The sequence below is a fragment of the Rattus rattus genome, chromosome 6, assembly GCF_011064425.1.
Source record: "Rattus rattus isolate New Zealand chromosome 6, Rrattus_CSIRO_v1, whole genome shotgun sequence".
NCBI lineage: Eukaryota > Metazoa > Chordata > Mammalia > Rodentia > Muridae > Rattus > Rattus rattus.
Genome location: NC_046159.1, coordinates 32,771,185 through 32,791,094, shown reverse-complemented (window position 1 = coordinate 32,791,094; position 19,910 = coordinate 32,771,185). Strand labels below are relative to the sequence as shown.

Below are 19,910 nucleotides of genomic sequence, written 5' to 3'. Positions count from 1 at the left end.
TGGGATGGAATCCCAGTCTGAATAGAAAGTTCACATTCTTTACATACTCTTAGGAACATAATTGGAATTTATATATTTTTAATAAATTTGTGCCTGAAGCAAAGTTTGGTGGTATGTGGTTTCCTGCTTGTGGCATGATGTTGGCACTCAGAAAGTTCCAGATTTTCAGATCCAGAATGCTCAACCTGTAATATCTACTCTGAAAATTGATGTTGGGTTAAATGAACCTTGGAACTGAAACTGTGTTTGGAAGTTAGACAGAGTCACTGATACTTGACCTGGGGACCGGTTCAGCTTGTGAAGAGCGAGGATTTTGTGTATATAACTTGATATTTGTTTCTTAGTCTAGCATATTTCCTTTCCTTGTGAGAGGCTTGCCAGATTTAAATGACTAGGTATGCTGGTTTGCTTTGTTTTATTTTGTTTTTAGTTTTGTTTAGCCAACTTGACACAAGTCAGGGTCATCTGAGAAAAGGGAACTTTATTGAGTGGTTGAGTATGGACCATTCAGTGGGCCCATAGGCAAGTCTGTTGGGGCATTTTCTTGATTAAAAACTGATGCGGGAGGGCCCAGCCCACTGTGGTTGGTAGGTGATTCTGAGAAGTATAAAAAAGCAGGCCAGGTGGAACAAACCAGTAAGCACCATTCCTCCAAATTCTCTGCTTCAGTTCCTGTCTCCATTTCCTGTCCTGCTTGAGCTCCTGCCTTGACTTCCTTCAGTGGTAGACTCTGATTAGGATATGTAAGTAAAATATATCCTTTCCTCCTCAAGTTTCTTTTGGCCATCGTGGTTTATCACAGCAATAGAATGCAAACAAAAACTCTAGGATACCAGATTCCTCTTTGCTTCTCTCCACCTTGGTAAGGGCTACTACCTACAATCTGTGTCCACACCTTCCACCTCTTTCTCTGGTTTATCCCAGACAACAGTCAGGCCATTCATAGTTTCCTCCTCGACACTTTGCATGTGAGTAATTCTTTTCTTCCTGAGACCCTTCCTCCCAAGCCTTCCCTTGAGATGGTTAATGACTCACTCACGGAAGTTCCCTCAGGTGATAGGAGCTCAAAGATGTGATCTAGAGCAAAATATCTTTCCCAACCAGAGACTCAACTTTCCCAGGTTCAAATCCATAGAGAGAGGGGACCCAGCTGTCTGCGGAAAAAGGCCTTGGGATGTTTACCATGCCTGCGTTTCCACGTGTGCATTTATTGTTATTGCTCAGTATAGTGTTGAAAAGGCAGACAAATCCTGTTAGTTACAAAGAGCACAAGCCAGAGATACAGAGAAATAAAGAGAGTACAATAAGAGCACAGTCACTTCCCAGCCCCGATTGTCCCAGAGCCCTCCAGAGCCCAGGCAGCTTATAGAAGCTGGAGGCGGCACCATTCCCTCGCTACTCCGTTATAAAAGATGTGCACACGAGAGTTAGCAAAGTGTGGTGACCCCCGAGAGGAAGGGCCCTGGAGGGAGAGCACCACAGACATTACAAAACAGACCATGGGCCTGGAAGGGCCCAAGCAGCCTCAAACCTTTTGTTTTGGGAGGAGGGGATGATGGCAGCTACCCAGGGCCTGGAGTCCCATGCCTTGGGTGGGTCGGATCTCCATATTAAATCAGAGGACTCCATTTGGACCTTGGAAAACACATGGGGACTTTTAGGGTCTGACTGCAGCCTTGGTGCTTCTAGAAGAATCCTCACTGCTAGGGTTCTCCAAGGGTGGGGCTTTAGATACTAGAGCAGAAGAGAGTTGGATGAAAGGCTTGTCAGTGTGGTTCAGTTGGCAACCTCCTATGGCTACATCAAAGGTGCCAAGACATCAGGCAAGACATTCTTGTATCCCAAAGGTGCTATAACTCCGAATAAGAGATGACTCCCAATAGCCCAAATAAAATCACCAAAAGCCAGTTTAGAAAAGGCGGACAGAAAGTATCCCTCTGTAGTGTGGGTCTGATGAGACCGAATGTTCTCTCCAAGTACTGGCTCTGGGAGAGGTCTTCCTTTCCCATCCAGTCAAGGAGCATATGGGGACTGGCTCTGGGACAACCACAGGAGATGACTTGTTAGAAGGGGCTTGGTGGCCTCTCCTGACAATTCTGGGGCTAAGGGGACAAGTAAGTTGATAGTTTCCCAGAATTCAGGGTGTTGTTTTGTCTGTTCTCACAGGACATTCTGCACATAGAGGATCTGAAATGGACAGTGATTACAATGGGGGTAGGGGTGGCACATAAAGCAACAGGGCCCAGAGTCTGCGGTAAGAGAAGTTCAGAGGGTCTGGCAAAAATTTTAGCATTTCTTCAGAAGAACAGATGTGAGGGGGAATCTTGTGAACAGGGAGGGGGACTTACTCCCTACTATATACTAACATGTTTGAGGGGGATAATAATTAAAACATGTGGCTGGTGCCAGACAAGGGGGTTAAAGAGAAATTCTAGAATTGGACTGATGTCTATGTAAAAAATCAGGAGGAGGCAAAGGTAGCTTTTTAACAGGCATGGGGACACAGTGGCTCTTCATTAACCAGAGGACCCAGGATAGGATAGGCTCTGGCTTGGGAGCTGCCAGTGCCACATCCACTCTCAGAAATAGGGCACCTCCCTCCAGACAGCTCTGCTGTGGTTGGGTTGAGGATTGGAGAGGGGTGGGTGGGTGGAGACATGGAGGCTGCTCCTCAATCCTGGATAGCTGTGAGCAGCAAGTTGAGGGCCCCCCATTGTCTCTCAGCATTCTGAGGGGGCAGGGAGCTGATGCACTTACAGAGTGCAGAGGACAAGAAAGGAGGGGCAGGGTCCCATGCTAGAAAAGAGTAGGGATTTCCTATTTCTGCTTGATTTGTGTTTTTAAATATCATAGACACACCAGAAATACCTGCGTGAGCAGGAAGAGCCAGCCATGGAAAACATAACCATTGCATAGTATTAAATGAGCAGAGACGGTGAATTCTTTATTTACAATTATTGTCTAGATAAAAAAATTCATAAAAACAGATGAATGGTCATAAATTATTGACCCCCTAATGGGGTGAACTGCCAAACGTATCCCATGCTGCTAGATATAGGACGCGGAAGTGCAAGCTTTGTGTACTACAGTGAGTTCTGACCAACCAACCATCTCCTGTGTAGGTGTGTATGGAAGAGGGTGAGAGCGAGGGGCTGGGGCATAGGCTATCCCTCATTCCTGACGCCGGGAAGCCAGCGCTAATGTCAGGCCTCCTTGCTAGCTTCCTCTGCTCCCTGTCTGAGAACCTGGCTCTGCTCAGAGAACCCCTTCCTCTTTGCCCTTGAGGCCTGGTTCCAAAGCCCAAGGACCCTGGTTTGTAAGCACAAGAACCCTGGTGGCATGGAATGAGGTCATAGATGCATGGTTGAATGGAGGAGGGTAGGATGAAAAATGTGACAAAGGACCCCCCACCAAAAAAAAAAAAAAAAAAAACCCAAAAAAAAAACAAAACCAAAAACCCCCCAAACCAATCAAACAACAACAAAAAACCCAAAGAAAAACCTATCCTGTTCGAAGGCAGCCCCGGGGTTTCCTTCCCTCCCTTGGAGGGGTACTGTGGGCTGCCTCTGGTGGAGTCTGTACTGGAATCCAGTGAGTATATCTAGGGCTGGTCCACCTGCTGGAGAGGCAGCTCTCTCTCTCCTGGATACATTCAGAATCCTTCAGAGATATTCTTCCTTACAGAAAGATTGTGGCCAGGTGGGATGGGCAGACTTTGAACCCCAAACCAATAACTCAAGTTTTTCACAGCCATCCAGACGTGGGCCCTCCCAGCGGACTATGGCTCTTTTCCCAAGTGGCTGTCATCTTGTTTAGTGAAGAGGTCTCTGGGCCTGGAGGAGGGCTGGGGACCAGGCTGAAGAGCGAGGAGCGATTGTGAGAAGGGAGAGAGTGAAGGATGGAGTTCACAAGTGAGGCGGAAAGTGTTTGGTTTTCCTCGAAGCACGGGACATCACCGGTCATGGTATTCAAAATGTCTTTTTGCACTGTACAAGTTTATGGAAAAAGATTGTATGCTGAAAAGTCTCAAAGCAAACTTTGTATTAAATACAAAAGTTCTTTTATGAAAAAAAGCTGAGACCCACAAAGTGCTTAGCAGTCAGAGGCCGACAGACAAGCTCTTATTGAGTTGGGATTACTAGTGCTGTTATTGTTGGGGGAGGGGATAGCCACCTTTCTCACCTGTGATATGGGAAGATAATCGGAATGGCTTTCTGTCTGGGAAAGCAGGACTTGCTGTTAAAAGGCTACAGTATATGTTGTAACTACAGGAAGACAATTTGGTTTAAAAATCACACTGAATACATCTCAATGTACACATCATAAGGTTCATTCGGATCTAAATAGTGCAGAGAAAAAAGGCTATTCTTCTTCAAAAAGAAAAACCGAAAGCAGCAAGCCGTACCAACCCTCATCCAGTATGTCAGCAGTGTCTACGCTGCTGTTTATAAGGAAAGAAACTTCTAAACTACTAACTAAAAAAAAAAAAATCAACACAATAGCATCTGTGATATCTGAACACTACCTTGACTCACAAAGACAGCGCCAAAGACAACTCAGTTCTGAAATGCTCTCTGTAAACTCAAGCGAGTTTCATTGAGAGAAAAGCCTTCCTTCTCCGGGTGCACTACTGACGTCATGGGACCTGGACAGCCATGTTGCCAGCCCGGGGGAACCACCTTCTCTCCTCCTCTCCCTTGTCTACGGTGGAGCATGTTGCGTAGCTCCTCAGGGTGGATCCTTGGGAGCTGTTGGCTTTCTGCCTGAGCTTCCCACAGTAGTGACGTTATTGAACGGAAATAGCAGGCAAAAAATCAGAGCATGGCTATCGTAAAACTTCAAGGATGCAATCCAGGGGATGTGTCTGTTGGGCCAAGCTGTTTGTAAGCATCTCGGCCACCAGTGTTCTTAAACCACACAAATAGCCAAAGACATTATCTACAGGTTTGTAAACAAATTACATTCTTCTTTTAGGACATAAGTTAAAATAGAGCAATTTAAGCAGAAACAAGGCAACATGCCGGCAAAGGAACTTTATATATCCATGTATATATATGTATATATATATAATATCTACTTATCTATACGCACGTATACAGTCTTCAAGAAGTATACGTTGATATAGATACAAAGAAACGGATATAACCTCATGAGTGTCTGTGGAGTTCTTGGGTTTCATTGGTGCAAACCTACTCTGTGATTTCAAAAAGTTATTAAATTAATCTAGACATTTGAGACCATGCTGGGCAAGCATTTGAAACCTCATAGACCAGTGGACTGAATGAACAGCAGTCTGTTCGCAGTTCCTGTTTGCAGTTCCCGCCTAAGAAAACAAACAAAAAACTCCCCTCCCTAACCCTCCAAGAACCAAATGAGGGAGGGGATTAAAAGTGTCCAGGTACATTCATGCTGGGGACGCAGTGGCTGGCGGGTGCATGGCTGGTCCGTGTCTGGGCTGGAGCCTGGAAGGGTTCTTTTTTTAAAATTAATTCGTTATTATTTTTTTATGTTTTGGAAAAAAAAAAAAAACCAATCCACGCCACTCTCTGCTCCAGATGACCCCGGGGGCAACCCCGCCCATGGCCTAAGGAGTGAAAAAGAGTTCAAACAGCATGGCAGCCAGAGAAAGGGTCTGTGTGTGGAAACGGGTTCTCTCTCCGCTGTGTGGGTTCCGCCCAGTGCTCCTTGCTGCGTCTGGGAGTTGGTGCCTGGAAGGGTGTGCGCCTGGAGGCGGGTGGCGGTGGGTCCATGAGCATGGCCAGGCGACAGGGGCCTCAGCTAAAGCGACGTCTCCAGGCTGTGGATGGGGCTCCCTGGACTTGAAGAGGTAGCTGATTTGCTCGTGTCGGTCGTCAGGTTGATCCCGCTGTCGATGGCGCTATTGTTCTTGTTGAGCGAGGACGGCGGGCTCGAGTTCTGCTTGAGCGCGGCATCTTCTTCCAGGTCGGTGTCATCGATGAGGGGGATGTGGGGCTGGGAATCTTCGATCCGGAATTCAGGATGAGCCATGAAGTTATGGATGGAGGTTCGAGACTCGGGTTTTTCTAACCCTTCATAGAGAGAGCTACGGAACGCCTTCACGACGCGGATCTGCAAGGGAAACACTTTGGTCAGAAGTGTGCTGGGCCCTTCCGAGGGGACTTGGAGGAGGGTTGGGGGAGGGGAGGGCACGCAGGCGGCTGGGATCCACAGTCGTTGGTGTTATGAGCATCGATGGGGACGGAGGGCAGAGGACTTGGGGGATGCATCCATGAGTTGGTTTTTAATTGGCTTTGGTTTGGGTCAGAACTATGGTGTTAGTGGGGACTATAAAGCACCACCACAGAGATGCTTGGGCAGTTGTAAACGGGAGCATGGTCCACTCCGAAGGGCACCCGACCTAGTGAGAGACTGAGCCTTGTTAATGTCACAGCAGAGTCTGACCATGCAGGGGGCTTGGAGGTTGCAGGGGAAGTAGGAAAGAGTCTACTTGTTAAAAAAAGTGAATCTTCAAAAAACCACACACAGTTAAGAAACCAAACCACATGGAACAGGTTACAGGTCACACAGAGAAGGAACAGGAAGGAGAGACGGTTGGATGAGGTGGGATGAGAGGACACACGAGGGCCAAACAGAGAAGGGGACATCAAGCCGAGGCAGCAGAGCAAAGCAAAGCCAGGGAAGGCTTTCTGAGGTGCAGGGCTGCAGCAGCCGAGAAGCACAGAGGAGCCGCACACAGGACGTTGGGGGTAGGGAGCATGCCTTAGGAATCGGGCCACACGCACACACACCGACACACAGCTACACTTGGAAGCCTGCACAATGTGAACGAAGTCGTTTGTGCCCAGCGCCTCTTTCCTTCATGCATTTGGGAGGTAAACACTCGAGTATGGGCTCAAAGCCCTGGCCAGCCATTGCAGCTTGCTAAGGAGCTCCCTTGTTTCCTGGAGTTTGGGGTTTATTGCTCTGTTTGTGTTCTGAAAACACAATACCAAAAAAGAAAAGAAAACAAAACAAAAGACAGAGGCCAGAAGTGGACCGCCAACCCTGAGATCCCCTCCAGGTTTTGGGATGCGGGGGGTTCGAGGGTTTGGTACTGCACCATAGTAAGCCAGGAACCTTAGGTCCTTAGGCCTTTATTCTCTCTAAGGATGGGAAGAGCCTGACCTCTGGCCTCCAAGGCTGGTGCAAAGAGCCCTGGGTTTGGAATATAACAGGGTGCAGGGGGACAGGAACCATGCTTTGTGTCTTATGGGACTGATGGGACTTGCTCTCTTCACAGTGCTGGCTCAGAGTAGGGCAAAAGAGAAAACACAAGATGGCCTGATGCTACCGACATTTCACATGGCCTTGGCCATGGGGGCCAGAAGCCTGCCAGAGGCGGTTGTGGGAAGGTCCTTGGAGTCCTAGCTTAGCGCTCCATTGAGCCAGGGAGCTCCTGTGTGGGCCTGGTTAAGGAGATCCCTGTTTCCAGAAGAAACTTTCAGGTGGCTCTGATTGTGGGCGGAGCCCGTGTCACAGCCGAGGGATGGCTTTCCGTTTCTAAATGCGCTGGCATTGGCCAGTTCCCTGCTTGGGCTGTGCTGTCTGCCTCTTTCCCCCAGTCAGCTCTTCTCTTTTGCCGCCAGCCTTCTCTCACCTACGGCTTCCACTTGCCTTCTGAAGAACATTTTGTCCCTTATCTCTCCACACTAGTGACCCCAGAGAACTCTGCTTGTCGGATCCGATCCGGGCAAGCTGGAGCCAGTAAAGGCAGACAGGCTGAGTGCTGCTGTTCTGTGTGATACTCTCGGCTGTCTTTGTCTCTGCATTTCCTAGGCAGCTTCTAAACTGTTCATTTTCTGATCTAATAAATAAGCTATCAAACCTTTGGAAATGATAAGAATTTAAAAAAGGTATAGCCTTAGTTTGCTTATCTTTTCTCTCTTTGCTTTAAGGGAAGGTCTAATATAGGCTGGCCCTGGCCGTGAACCTCTCATTCTCTTTATCTCTACTTCTTGAATGGTTTTCTTCTTGTGCTAGCTGAACACTAGGCAAAACCCAGCTGCTGGCTTCCTCATCTGCAAAATGGGAGTGCAAATGTCCCGTCCCTGTATCTGTCTGTCTGGTGCTCTGACTTCTGAGGCTGACTTGCCATATAACACTGGCTGGCTGGCTAGAATGCCTACCATATGAAGGAAGTTAAGGGACAGTGGCAAGCCCCTATCATGTGACTGACAACGCAGAGGGACGACACACAATGAGATGAGGCCCCGCCCCCTCCCCCTGGCATGGAGACAACAGAAGGAATGAACTGCTCTGGACAGGACTGTGGGGACAAGACTTTTTGGGACACCCCGTCATGGCCATCTCAAGACTCCACTTCGGTTTTTCTCTGCAGCTGAAATGGAAAAAAAAAAAAAATAGGGGAAGAAAAAACAAAAACAAAAGCAAAAATCTCTTCCATCTCCCTGTCCTGCCTACTCTAAAGATGGGGTTTCAGGACAGAAGACTTGTGGGGCTGTGGGGGCAGGGAACGAGGCGGGGCCAGTGGGTGGGGCTATGGACGTTCACTTTCAACGTCTGAGGGACCTGGAGCTCTTGGCCACTGGGGTCTCTGGGGAGGCAGAAGCCTTGCTCTGAGGTGGGCTCCGCATACTCGAATGTTTACCCGGCTTCAAGGAAGCCAAGCGTCTGGGATTGATTCACAGTCGTTTCAGGCTCAAGGGTAAAGACTCACAACCTCTTTAAATTTCACTCTCTCTTGCTGAACTCTGTGTCCAGGGTTCTCTAGCCCTCTAGGAAACAAAGACATGGAATATTCAGACAGTCGGAAAGCTCAAGGGTCCCCCCAGAAGCAAGCCATTTCCTTGCCAACCCAAGCTCGCACCAAATTAGTTACCAAAATGCTAAGGAGCAAACCCAGCTTTCCTCTTTGCCACTGTCTGCATGGTTCCTCACCACAAATGTCACATACACTGGCAGTTCCTGAAACCCAAGTCTAAAGGTGACATGGGGCCCTTGGGGCTGTGTGTGTGTGTGTGTGTGTGTGTGTGTGTGTGTGTGTGTGTGTGTGTGTAGAGCCTTGCCCTTGACATAGTGGGGCTGAAGCAACCTTCAGTGTGGAGCCTCTTCAGGCTTTTGGAGGACAGAGATGGCTTGAGACAAGTGAGGGCCTGAGGAGGATGAAGAGGAGGCTGGGCCTGGATGGTTGAACTTGGTGCTGTCCTGGTTGACCAGTGGAGGTATTCTATTACTCTGGGCTAGAGGAACGCCGGTGGATACAGCCTCTCTATTTTCCACAAGTGAGGTGATGGAAGGGGTGTGCCTTCTCTCTGGAAGGCTGTGGGTATCATCATCGGCTCCCAGATCTAATGCCATCCTCTGTGCTACTGAGTCAGGCCTGTCTGGAAAGTGGTGTAGAGCGGAGCATGAGGGGCTTCAGGACATACTCCTATTGTCTCCCTTGCTTGTGGTCTTGGTCTCTGGCGACCCTGGGAAAGCCTCCTCTCCTCATGGTGAGATGTATGTGAAGTGAAGGAAGTGGAACTGTTGCCTTGAACCTCTGGGTGGAAGCCCAAATTCAATTTTGAGTCAGGATGAGAAAAGCTTGCAGCTGCCCTGGGTTCTCTCCCAAAAGCTCTGGTCCCATCCCAACTGATCATGTCTCCCCATGTATACTGTCTACCTGGGGCCATCTAACTGCTGTGCCATGGAGGGCGCACAGTGGGCTCTCCAGCAGAAGCTTTCCTACCCCTTTGTGATAAACTCTTAATGACATAAAGGAAAGAGATAACCCCTGGAGTTTGCCTCAGCAGGCATGTGGCCAGTCCTCTGTTGGGGAGATCTTGCAGAGTGTGGTGGCCCAGTTCCATCTACCTTTCTGCTTTCTGTTTACCTATCGGACCTTCTTCCTATCAGAAGAAAGCATTTTGTCCTCTGAAGGGACCTTGCCTGATATCTAGGGGGTCTTCAGATTCCCAGGAGAGCAGAAGACAGAAGCTATACAGGCAGAAGATGAGAGGATGTCTATTTGATATCTGACTGTGATCTTGGTGATCAAAATGCCTCTTTAAACCACACAGATGGCAGCTCTCCTAGTAGACCGCACTCGGCAGAGGAATGGTCTGGATGTTGAGAGCTCACATCCAACGAAGGGCCCAAAGAGATGAAGAATTACAAACTGGAGTTTAGAGCAGAGGATACCAGAGGGAGACTGTTAAGGAGGCTGTACAGGTGACAGTGGGGAGGACCAAGGGAGCTTGCACAATCTCCCTCGGTCCCGAGGGAATGAAGGATGATGGGCCTAGATGGTAGAGGAGCCCACCTCGGCTTTCTTCTATGACTCCTCTAAAGTTAGGCTTACATGGAATGAAGGAGGGATGGGTTTGTCTGGAGACAAGAGCGTGGGGCACACAGGCCTGTCTACAGAAGCAAGGGAGGGACAGGCTCCTTGAGGGTTCTGTATTGGTGTGGAAGGAAGGGTGAGAAGGAAGATGCTGGGGTGAGAGAGTGGCTCTGTTCTAGAATGTGACGCCAGGGTAACCTTAGAGGATACACGGGTGCTGGGGAATGCTGCATGAAAGAGGTGAACCAGGACGAGAAAAAATAAAACTGTGCCCTGCAGCCAGACTCCTAGGCCAGAACTCAGGGTGATGCAGGGGTCACCAACAAGGATATCTCCATGGGAACACTTAGTGACTACACTTCAAGGTAGAAGATGACAAGCAAGGCCAGAATTGGGTTGATGTGACAGGGAGGAAGGAAAAGACGGGTCATTCACAAAGGTGAGGAGGATGTCTGCTCTGGAGGGAAACCCCTAGTCTTGATTTCTCAGGGACTCAGGCACCATGTGCTCAGGTGTGCCTCTGCCTTGTTGGGACTAATTTTATGTCAGTGGGAAACGCCATTGGGCCTCCTTGCCATCCTCTATGCCAGGGAGGGTGGCACCCGTGGGACGGTCACAGGACACCAGCATAGGCTTCCAACAGGTTCCTAGTAATCTGTGCATCCTGCTGGAGGCCCTAATAGAAGAACAGAGCCTCCCTGCTCAGTGGCAGGAAGATGTGATGCTGGGTGTCCTGGTTTGGAATGGGCATAGGGACACTTTATAATGTATCAAGAGGTGGAGTCTGTTTCTCATCAAAGAACTTGAAGGCTGGCTGGGGTAACACACATGTTCTGTCTGTTAAGAGGCTAGAACTGAGGCTCCATGCCCTTTGGGAAGGCTTGAATGGCGGCAGACAGGAAATATAGAAGGAATCTTTTGTTGCCTGAGGTCTTGGACAGGTCCAGCAAAGAAGTAGACAGAGCCAGAGACCAGAAGCCCTAGGTAAGAGACAGTGGTATGGGTAGATATATTTGGCGGAAGGAAGATAAGACTTTGGGGATTTAGTTCAGGTAGTAGGGTGCTTGCCTGGCAAGCATAGGCCCTGGTTTTGGTCCTCAGCTCTGGGGCAGGGGAGACAAAACAAAAAGGAACCCCACCTCCCCCCAAATAAGGTAACTGGCAGAAGGAAGACGAAGAGGAGGTGAGAATTCCAAACTACCTCTCATATAAGAAAAGGATACCAAGGTTAGACTAGCTCCTTTGGGAGTAGCTGGCATGCAGGCAAGATGTGTGTACCCCACTATTTTCTACTCGAGATCAGCTAGACGGAACAGAAGCCTCGTCTCTACCAGGAAGGGGTCAGGACGTCAGCATGCTCCACTCTCTGTGGGAGAAGGGCTGGTAAGGCAGCTGATGTGTTCAGTGTACAAGCAGAGGATGCGGGTGGTCCTAGAATGCTCCCCTATTCCTGGCTGTGACATCTGACCTGCAGTGACTGCCTATCTCATATGGTCACTCTTGTGTTGAGCCCCCACTGTGACTGACCGAAGAAGCTTCAACACTGCCAGACCTTTCCTCAGGGACCAAGCTTTTCCTGACAAGGTAAGACACTAGAATGAGTGCTGTCCTGTGCCTCTCTTGGTGACTGCCATCCTCTGGCCTCAGGTCCTGAGGGGAACTGGGACCCTTTGGATTATGGGATCTTTTTGACTAAGGTGTGACCCTTTGGTGGACTAAGACCTGTTGAGTGCTTATAATTCTAGAGACCCACTGCTGGTTACAACCCCTGACCCCCAGCTAGCCCCGTGACTACTTGAGAACTCTTGACCAGTGATACTGTCTTCAGTGGCTGTGGCCCTTCAGCCCCTTGACCTCACAGTGACCCCTGTCCCACCATGTTCTCTGGAACCCGGCCCCTGCCCGCCTGCCCGCCCAGGAGCTGGCGTTGGTAGTGCCAGCGGAGGCGGTAAGGAGTCACACTCACGCCCAGCTGCAGCAGGAGGAAGGCTGGTCGGAGAGGAAAGAGCATTGGATAACGACACGCGACTAGGGCTAGAGAGACTGGCTACGTCCTGGCTCTGGCTGGTGACGGAGGACTGTCTCCGCAGGGCCCCCTGGAAGGAGGCCCCGCTCTTGAAAGTATTGACTACTTCAATCTGCAACGGAGGAGAGAACGAGACAAGTTGCGAGAAGAAACGAACACCACAGCTACACAACTGACGGGCGCAACGTTACACAACAGCCGCAGCCACGGCGACAAGGACAACACCACTTAAAACAAAAATGCCAGGCACACTCCAAGGTTCGGAAAGATGTCTGCTCAGCTCTGGGCCCATCTGTAGGCCCCAGGGATCCCAAGCGGGGGGATGGGAGGTAGAGGAGGCGGTGTGTGACCTTTTTCCTCAATAGTGGCTCAGGGGCTGGAGTGGCAGTGACGTCAGAATGGAAGGGTGGCTTCAGGCATAGAGCCAGAGTGACATGGTGAGACCTTTGGGTGGATTGACTCTTGGCAGGGCCTAGCTTTTCTTGTTTACTAGCAAGGTGACCTTGGGAAAGTCCTGGTCCCTTTCTTTATGGAAGGGCAGTGCCATTATCTGGTTGAGGTGTAAGTGCCATAGTTACCTGCCCACAACTGTTTAGAGAAGGCAGGCACACCTACCCAGGGTTATAATCATCAGGGCACTACGGTCCCCTCTCCCTCTTGAGATGTGAGACCCATAGGGCAGTGTCACCTACCCCAGCCCTCACAGAAACGGGCTGCCAGGGTCCTGGTCACAGCAGGCAACCCTGAGTCTAAAACCCACTCCCCTAAATTCCACGTGGGTAGAATGGGAGTCATACCCTCCTCTCAGGGGCAGAACGAGTCCCCTGAGTCCCTGTGGGTTGCAAGGAACTCCAGTGGAGCCGTTTGCTGTAGTCCATGGAAATGGAGTGGTTGGCTAGGGCATCACTTGCCCAGATTGTTTGGGCGAGGGATCTGAGGGTGATGTTCCATGGGTGTCTTTCTGGGCAAGAGATCTCTTTCTCCGTATTCTACGGCACATTCATAAACTACACCTGCCCAAGGCATGGGGACTTTGGGAGAGCATGGGATGTGCGTGCCTGCGTGCATGCGGCCTTCCAGCGTCATTGTGTACCACACAGTGGCCACATAACTTCTGTTCTGGAGACGAAACCTGCTTTTGGCTGAGCAGGCACTGTGCATATATGTTTTTATGTGTAAACTTGGCTTGCATGCGTACCTCTGTTTTACGCATGGGGATTTTAACCTTTGTTCCTCATCTAGGTGGGATCGAGGGCAGTGCTTGGAGACTCTCACAGGGGCAGAGAGTGTGGGCGTTATCTGTAAAGATGACTGTAGTTCCCAGGCTGACAATTTCCTTCCAGTATTGTCTGCTCCTCCTGGTAGCCACCCCAGCCACAACAGAACCCTCACTCACCTCAGCCCTATAACCACCCCCATCCTCTCAGGGGGAATCCCTCTGGAAAACCATGGTGGGTGAGACTCATGTCAACTCCTGGCTGGGCTGAGAAGGTAATGTTCTTCATGAGGTCACACTCTGCTTCTGTAGCAGAATGAGCGGCTGGAGGGATAGTGAGGGTTCCTCTGAGGCCATACGACAGGCATGGTGGGGGTCGTTCACTGAGCCCACTCTAAGGCTCCTATGGCCACCTTCCCTCACATCGGAGTATGAGGGTCATTGGAACACACTGGCCACACCCCCCATGATTGGCCTAGCCCTAGGAGCTCCCCATACCTGTGTCTGGATCCGATTCAGGCCCCGGAACCATAGGATCTGGCCTCGGCGAAGCTCCCGCTCTGCGTGGTCTATCTCTTCCACATCCTCATTTAACTCTTCCTCGGGGATCTCCTCCTTCTGTGTTAGCCGCCCTGCCTCTTTCAGAAACTTGAGCCTGCTGGTAGGGATGGTGGCGATGACCTGCGAGGGATGTACCCAGCAAAGGTCAGGACAGGATTTTCTTCCCAGTCTCTGAGTCCCTCTTCTTCCTTTTCTGCCTGTTTCTCTAGACACATGGAAAGCTCCCTCTTTAACCTTCTACCCATTCTAACTCAACTGTTTCTTTCTTTTTTTTTTTGACCCAATTGATAAGATATAATTGCCCACCTAAACACACAAAGCCCAGTACCATCCATCCCTTAAGAACATTAATAACCTGTAAATACACAGAGCGGAATCTTAACATCAGCTTCCATTTTCTCGCCGTGACTACTCTCTCTGTCCCTCCTGTCTCTTCTCTTTCCATTCCAGTCTCCTCAACTGTTTATTTCTTATTACTAGCCCTTTTACTCTACTCACTTATTGGACACAAAAGACAGAGTAGAACAACTTGGCCTTGAGGAAGTGGCCACTGTGACTTGGAATGCCCCAGGCCTTATTGGTCATGTGACCTAAGACAAATCGTGTGCCCCTGCTGAGCTCTGGATTCCTATCGGGAAGGCCTAGGAACTCTGAGGACCCAGGCAGGTACGGTGTGCGTGCTGTACAGAGCTTCTGAGGATGGCACAATGTGCACTGGGGAGGCCAGTCCTGGCTCTGAAAGCAGTACATGTGTGGGATACAATCACCCTTATTCTTCCCTGAATGACTTGCTTCCCAGGCCAAGGCTTGAGAGTCGTCTGTGAGGACAGGCAAGGGCTGGACCATGCCCTCAGGAGTTCTGGGAGTTCAGGGTCAGTGCTGGTAACTGCATCAGTTTTAGTGCTCATGAGTCCATTCCCCTGAATGCTAAGGGAGCTCTCAGGGTGCAGGGCCCAGGTCACCAGGAAACAGGGCAAGGGTCCTAATCCAACTTAGTTCTTACCAAAGGACATTTGGATAGATCTGTACTTTGTCTTTGAGTTAACATTTGCCACTGTAATTTCTATACTTAATCTTAGCCGAAGGCTAGGGAGTGATTCTCACTGAGACAAGGTCTTACCATGTGGTCTAGGCTGGCCTCCAACCAGTGGTGAACCTCCTGCCTCAGCCTCCCAAGTGCTGGGGTCACAGACATTCATCACAATGCCCTGTGGCCACTGCACCCCCACCTCCTCTACCACCCCCTCTTCATTTTCCTTTTATTTTCTACTCTTTGTGACAAGGTTTGGATATGTAACCTTCAAATCTGCAATCCTCCTGCCTCACCCTTCTGAGTGCTGAGATTACAAATGTGTACTGCCATACCTGGCTTACCACCATAGTTTCTTAGTCAACCTGGGGACAACCTAAGAAGAGAATCATTTTAGGCCTATGGTGAGTGCACTGCCTAGATACCTGGACACTTTGGGAATAGTCGTTTTAGCTCAGTTTATTGACAAAAACACTTCTCCCATGTAGGGTCCTAAGTCAGAAGACTGGGATTTCAAGCTGTCAGCGGTATGATGGTATATGTGACGGTGTGTACATGTGTGTACATGTGCATGCATGTGTGTGCACGCATGTATATGTATGTACTTTATGTGCATGCACATGTGTATGTATGTCTAGAACCAGGTGAAAGAATGTCCTAGGGTCAGAGATGGAGTTGGCCATCAGAGAGCACCTCTGAATTAGAAGATCCATAGACAGCCACAGGACCCCTTCAAGTCACACGGTAAAATGGCAGGATGTGTCCCTGCTTGATGCCACAGGCTACTACCCTCAGGATACCCATAGATGGTCCCCTTTCAGCATGTTGGCTTCAGGGTCTGAGCTGTGGCAGCCCTTCCTAATATTGTTTTCGTAAGCTTCTAATTTTGGCAAGTCATGCCGGTCAGTAATAATAGTATTGCCTTTGGACATAAATTAAAGTTTAAAGAAACTGCTGCAATTTGAAAAAGAAAATACCAGCAGCAGTGAAAGTACAGATAAAAGGTCAAAGTCAGAGTGTTGGTACCCACGTGGCCTGCATTTGGAGACTGACTCCATTGCTCTGATGCCCAGTGTTGGGAATGGCCTGGTATGGACAAGAGGTACATGTCACAGCCAGGACCAATCCTGTTGCTCTTCTTCCTTTGGCTCAACACTCCCCATCCCCACTCCCCTGCCACACACCTGGCCCCAGACGAGCTCTCCCAGGCCTATGAAGATGCACCACATCCACTGGTCCAGCTGGAGTGGGGAGCAGCTGAAGGGTTTCCCGCCGAACTGCACGATCACTATCTGCAGGTCAGAGATCGGAGGTATAGACACGGAGATCGCACGGAGGGCTGGGGAGCCACCGACTTGCCCAGCCCAGGTTAAGTGGGGGCTGGGTACCTGGATGGCAAAAGTGCCGAGAACGATGGTGCAGAAGATGGGGTTCCGGAAGATTCCGTCGAAGACGTTGCGCTCGCCATGGATCTTACGGGCGTTGATCTCGTTGAAAAGCTGCATCATGACGAAGGTGTTGAAGATGATGGTGTAGTGCTCCGAGGGTGGTGAGTGCAGTGGGGCGTTCCTTCCGCTGTCAATCTGGAACATCTTCTCACCTGCCAAGCCAGAGAGGGGTGACCAGGCTGAGGTGTGGAATGGGGCCCAATGTGGCCTGTAGTTCCTGCTCAGTGAGCCAATCCTTTCTCTAGAACAGCAGTTCTTAACCTTTGGGGCACGGCCTTTCTCATGGGGTTCCATATTTGATATCTTGCATATCAGATATTTACATTATGATTCATATCAATAGCAAAATTACAGTTATGAAGTAGCAACAAAATAATCTTATGGTTGGGGGTCACCAGGACGTGAGGAGCTGAACTAAGGGGTCACATTAGGAAGATTGAGAACCACCGATCTAGAGGATGAATGGCTGGGGACCTGCCTTTTCTGAGAACATCTGAGAAAGGTGGCATGCCAGATGCCTTACAAAGTGACGTTCCTTAAGAAGGGTGACAGTACTGAGAGGACACAGATCCTTGAGGTAAGCCACTACAGATTAAGCAAACGTGGTCTGGAGACCTATGTATTTGAGGCCTGGTGCTGACTGTGGAGCGATGGGGAGGTAGTGGAACCAGAGTCTCATGTAGCCCAGGCTGCCCTTGAAGTCACTATGTAGCTAAGGATGGCCTTACACTTCTGATCCTCCCGCCTCTGCTTCCTGAGTGCTGGAATTACAGGCAGGCGCCATCCCACTCGGTTTATCTGCTGCTTAGGATGGAACCAGGGACTTGAGGCTCACTGAGCAAATGCTCTACCACATCCCAGCCCCAAGGGAGGTGGTGGAGCCTCTACAGGTGGGAGTCTGATGGAACATTTCAGGCCACGAGGGGGTATTGTCTCCAAGGGAACTGTGGGGCCTGGTCCACACCTTTCTCTGCTTCCTGGCCATGAAGTGAGCAGCTTCTTCCCCTTGCCTTTTCACTGACTCCATACAGCGGAGTCATCCGAATATGACCTCTCAGAATGAGAGTCCAAACGGACCCCTCTAAGTTAATTATCTCAGGGACCTTATTTTAATGAAGGAACACTGAACAAGGCACAGGAGTGGCTGGAGAGCTGCTAACTCTCAGTGGACGAGCCGAGAAAGGAGCTGACATTCCAACAGGTTGTGTGTTCCTCCCCAAGGAAGTCTCCATTCTCCATGAAGATGTCTTCCTGGAGCAATGGGTTCCTAGAAGGGGTCAGGGAAGGGGCAGGTTGCTTGGCCCAGGGCCTTGGCTCTCATAAAGCTCTCATCAGTCCTTGATGCTAATACTACAGCTGGCTTTGAGGTCAGCCAGCCTGGGACAAGGCATGACTACTTCTAGCTCTCTATATGCTGCAATTTGCATTTTATTCCCAGGCCACAGTTTCCCCACTACCGAAACAGAACGACATGTCTGAAGCCAGACGTCGGCTGTGAGCCATGGCGTGTGCAGAAGTTGGTGACCTAAGTACAGAGGGGTGAGTACTAGGGTGCTCACCCACGAAGAGCAGGGTGAAGATGAGGGTTAGCTGGTAGACGGCGTGGCCCAGGATGTTCTTCATCATGGTTCTGGAGATGAGCGGCTTGTTGCGGCCGTAAGGTTTCCTCAGGAGCAGAGTCTCGGTGGGCGGCTCTGTCGCCAGGGCCAGGGAAGCAAACGTGTCCATGATGAGGTTCACCCAGAGCATCTGCACCGCCTTGAGAGGGGAGTCCTGCAACAGTGGCAGAGAGAAGACTGTCACAGGGTGAGCCACCACAGCCGCAGTACAGGACGGACCGCTGCGGGGTCTCGGCGGGTTCCCACCACAGGATGCAGGCTGCCCAGGCTTTGGTGCTCTGAGTGTTGCACCCCAGGCTCCTGGAGCTTCTATGGGGAACGAACTGCCCACCTCGGTCCTGGGCCCACAGGCTCGGCGGCCACAGCTCCCTGACTTCTGTAGACTCAGCCACGTCTTCTTCTAGTCCTCTCACATTTGAAGCAACATCCATTTTCTCAACTCCCTGCAGTCTCTGCCCTTCAGTCTCAGAGGCTCAGGTCTCTCCTATCCTGGAGACAGTGTCCTTGACCTCTACTCCCAATTCCACCTTATTTCTCATCGTCTTCTATCTCAATGGCGTTTATAACTACCACTCCAAAAGAAGTGCTCCGACATGGTAGGACGTCTGTCAAGTAAGCTAAAACACAGGTTATCACTATAAGCATGCCCATGCGGACACTGTCAGATCCGCTCTGCGAGGTCCAGGCTGGACAGCATGTGCTTCGTGCACACAGACTGAAGAGGCCAAGCCGCTTCATTCATCCTCCACTCCTCATAACCACAGGCCTAGTCTACAGCAGCCAGAGCCGGCCTCACCCAGAATCCTCTGTCCCTCACCATTGACTCTACCCTTGATTGTCACCTGGCCCATGGAGCACCCCTTCAGGGAGCCCTCCCTCTCTGAAAGCCTAACAGCGCCCTGTCTGTCCGCCTTCTCTGTGCTTCCCAGGCTGTTTTGCCACCTCACCCCGCCTGGTAGGGCTGCTCTGGGCTTTCTTCTACTTTTCCGCCTTATCTGATTACAAGATTCTCAGAGTCGGGTGTGCAATTTTCCCACCAAAGCCTGCATGGCCCTGCTTACTCAGGGATGTTGGGCCAACTGATCCTTGTCTCCAAACCTGTTTTCTTACTGGCATCCATCCAGTGTCCAGGAAGCTGTCATGGCAATATCTCTAAGGCACCACTAGAGGGAGCTTTTCACCCACAGAAAAGAGGCCCCCTAAGCAGCCGGGGAACCCTCAATCCAACTCAGGTCTGAGGTGGCACACATGGTCAGTACTGCAGTCACCATGAGCATCATCATCGTGATGGAGGTCACAACAGGAGGAAACTGTCCTATGGGCCATGTGGCTCTTGGAGACAGCTGCACATTAGACTCTGGGTTCCCCTACGGGTAGGTGATTGTGTAACCAGGTAGTGACTGAGAGGAGTCAGGCCTCTGAGACCCTCTTAGAGCTGAAGTCCCTCTCCTTCCCCAGACCAGAAAGCCAGCTCCTGGGAGACGGAGTCTGGTTACATTTTCAGGAGATGTCAGGAGCCGGAGTGAGTGTCTGAACATTCTCTCCTCCCAGCCTGCCTCTACCTCGGTGAAATGGTACTTACTCCACCTGTCTCAGCAAGCAGCCAGCTGAGGGCCCAGTAGCAGTGATCCGGACAGACAGACCTCACTGCCTCCTCTACCCACTCAGTCTCTCCGAATCCACTCTACTCCAGAGCGAAGGTCC

The 19,910-nt window shown here is 50.4% G+C and overlaps 1 protein-coding gene across 9 annotated transcripts in view; it reads right to left on the bottom strand.

The window, feature by feature from the left end:
* Nucleotides 1-1,188: 1,188 nt before the first annotated feature.
* Nucleotides 1,189-19,910, bottom strand: part of Atp2b2 (ATPase plasma membrane Ca2+ transporting 2) — a 310,592-nt gene continuing 291,870 nt past the window's right edge. For 4 of the 9 annotated variants that reach the window (XM_032905898.1, XM_032905900.1, XM_032905904.1 and 1 more), the window contains 5 exons: nucleotides 18,147-18,360; nucleotides 16,528-16,739; nucleotides 16,324-16,431; nucleotides 14,047-14,229; nucleotides 1,189-6,090 (listed from right to left, as the gene is read on the bottom strand). In XM_032905898.1, the coding sequence (XP_032761789.1) occupies nucleotides 5,779-6,090; nucleotides 14,047-14,229; nucleotides 16,324-16,431; nucleotides 16,528-16,739; nucleotides 18,147-18,360 (1,029 nt within the window). In that variant the 3' untranslated portion in view covers nucleotides 1,189-5,778. Of the gene's footprint in view, nucleotides 6,091-8,701; nucleotides 8,757-12,268; nucleotides 12,445-14,046; nucleotides 14,230-16,323; nucleotides 16,432-16,527; nucleotides 16,740-18,146; nucleotides 18,361-19,910 lie in introns of all 9 variants that reach the window. The other 5 variants (XM_032905902.1, XM_032905905.1, XM_032905906.1 and 2 more) reach the window with 3 other exon arrangements.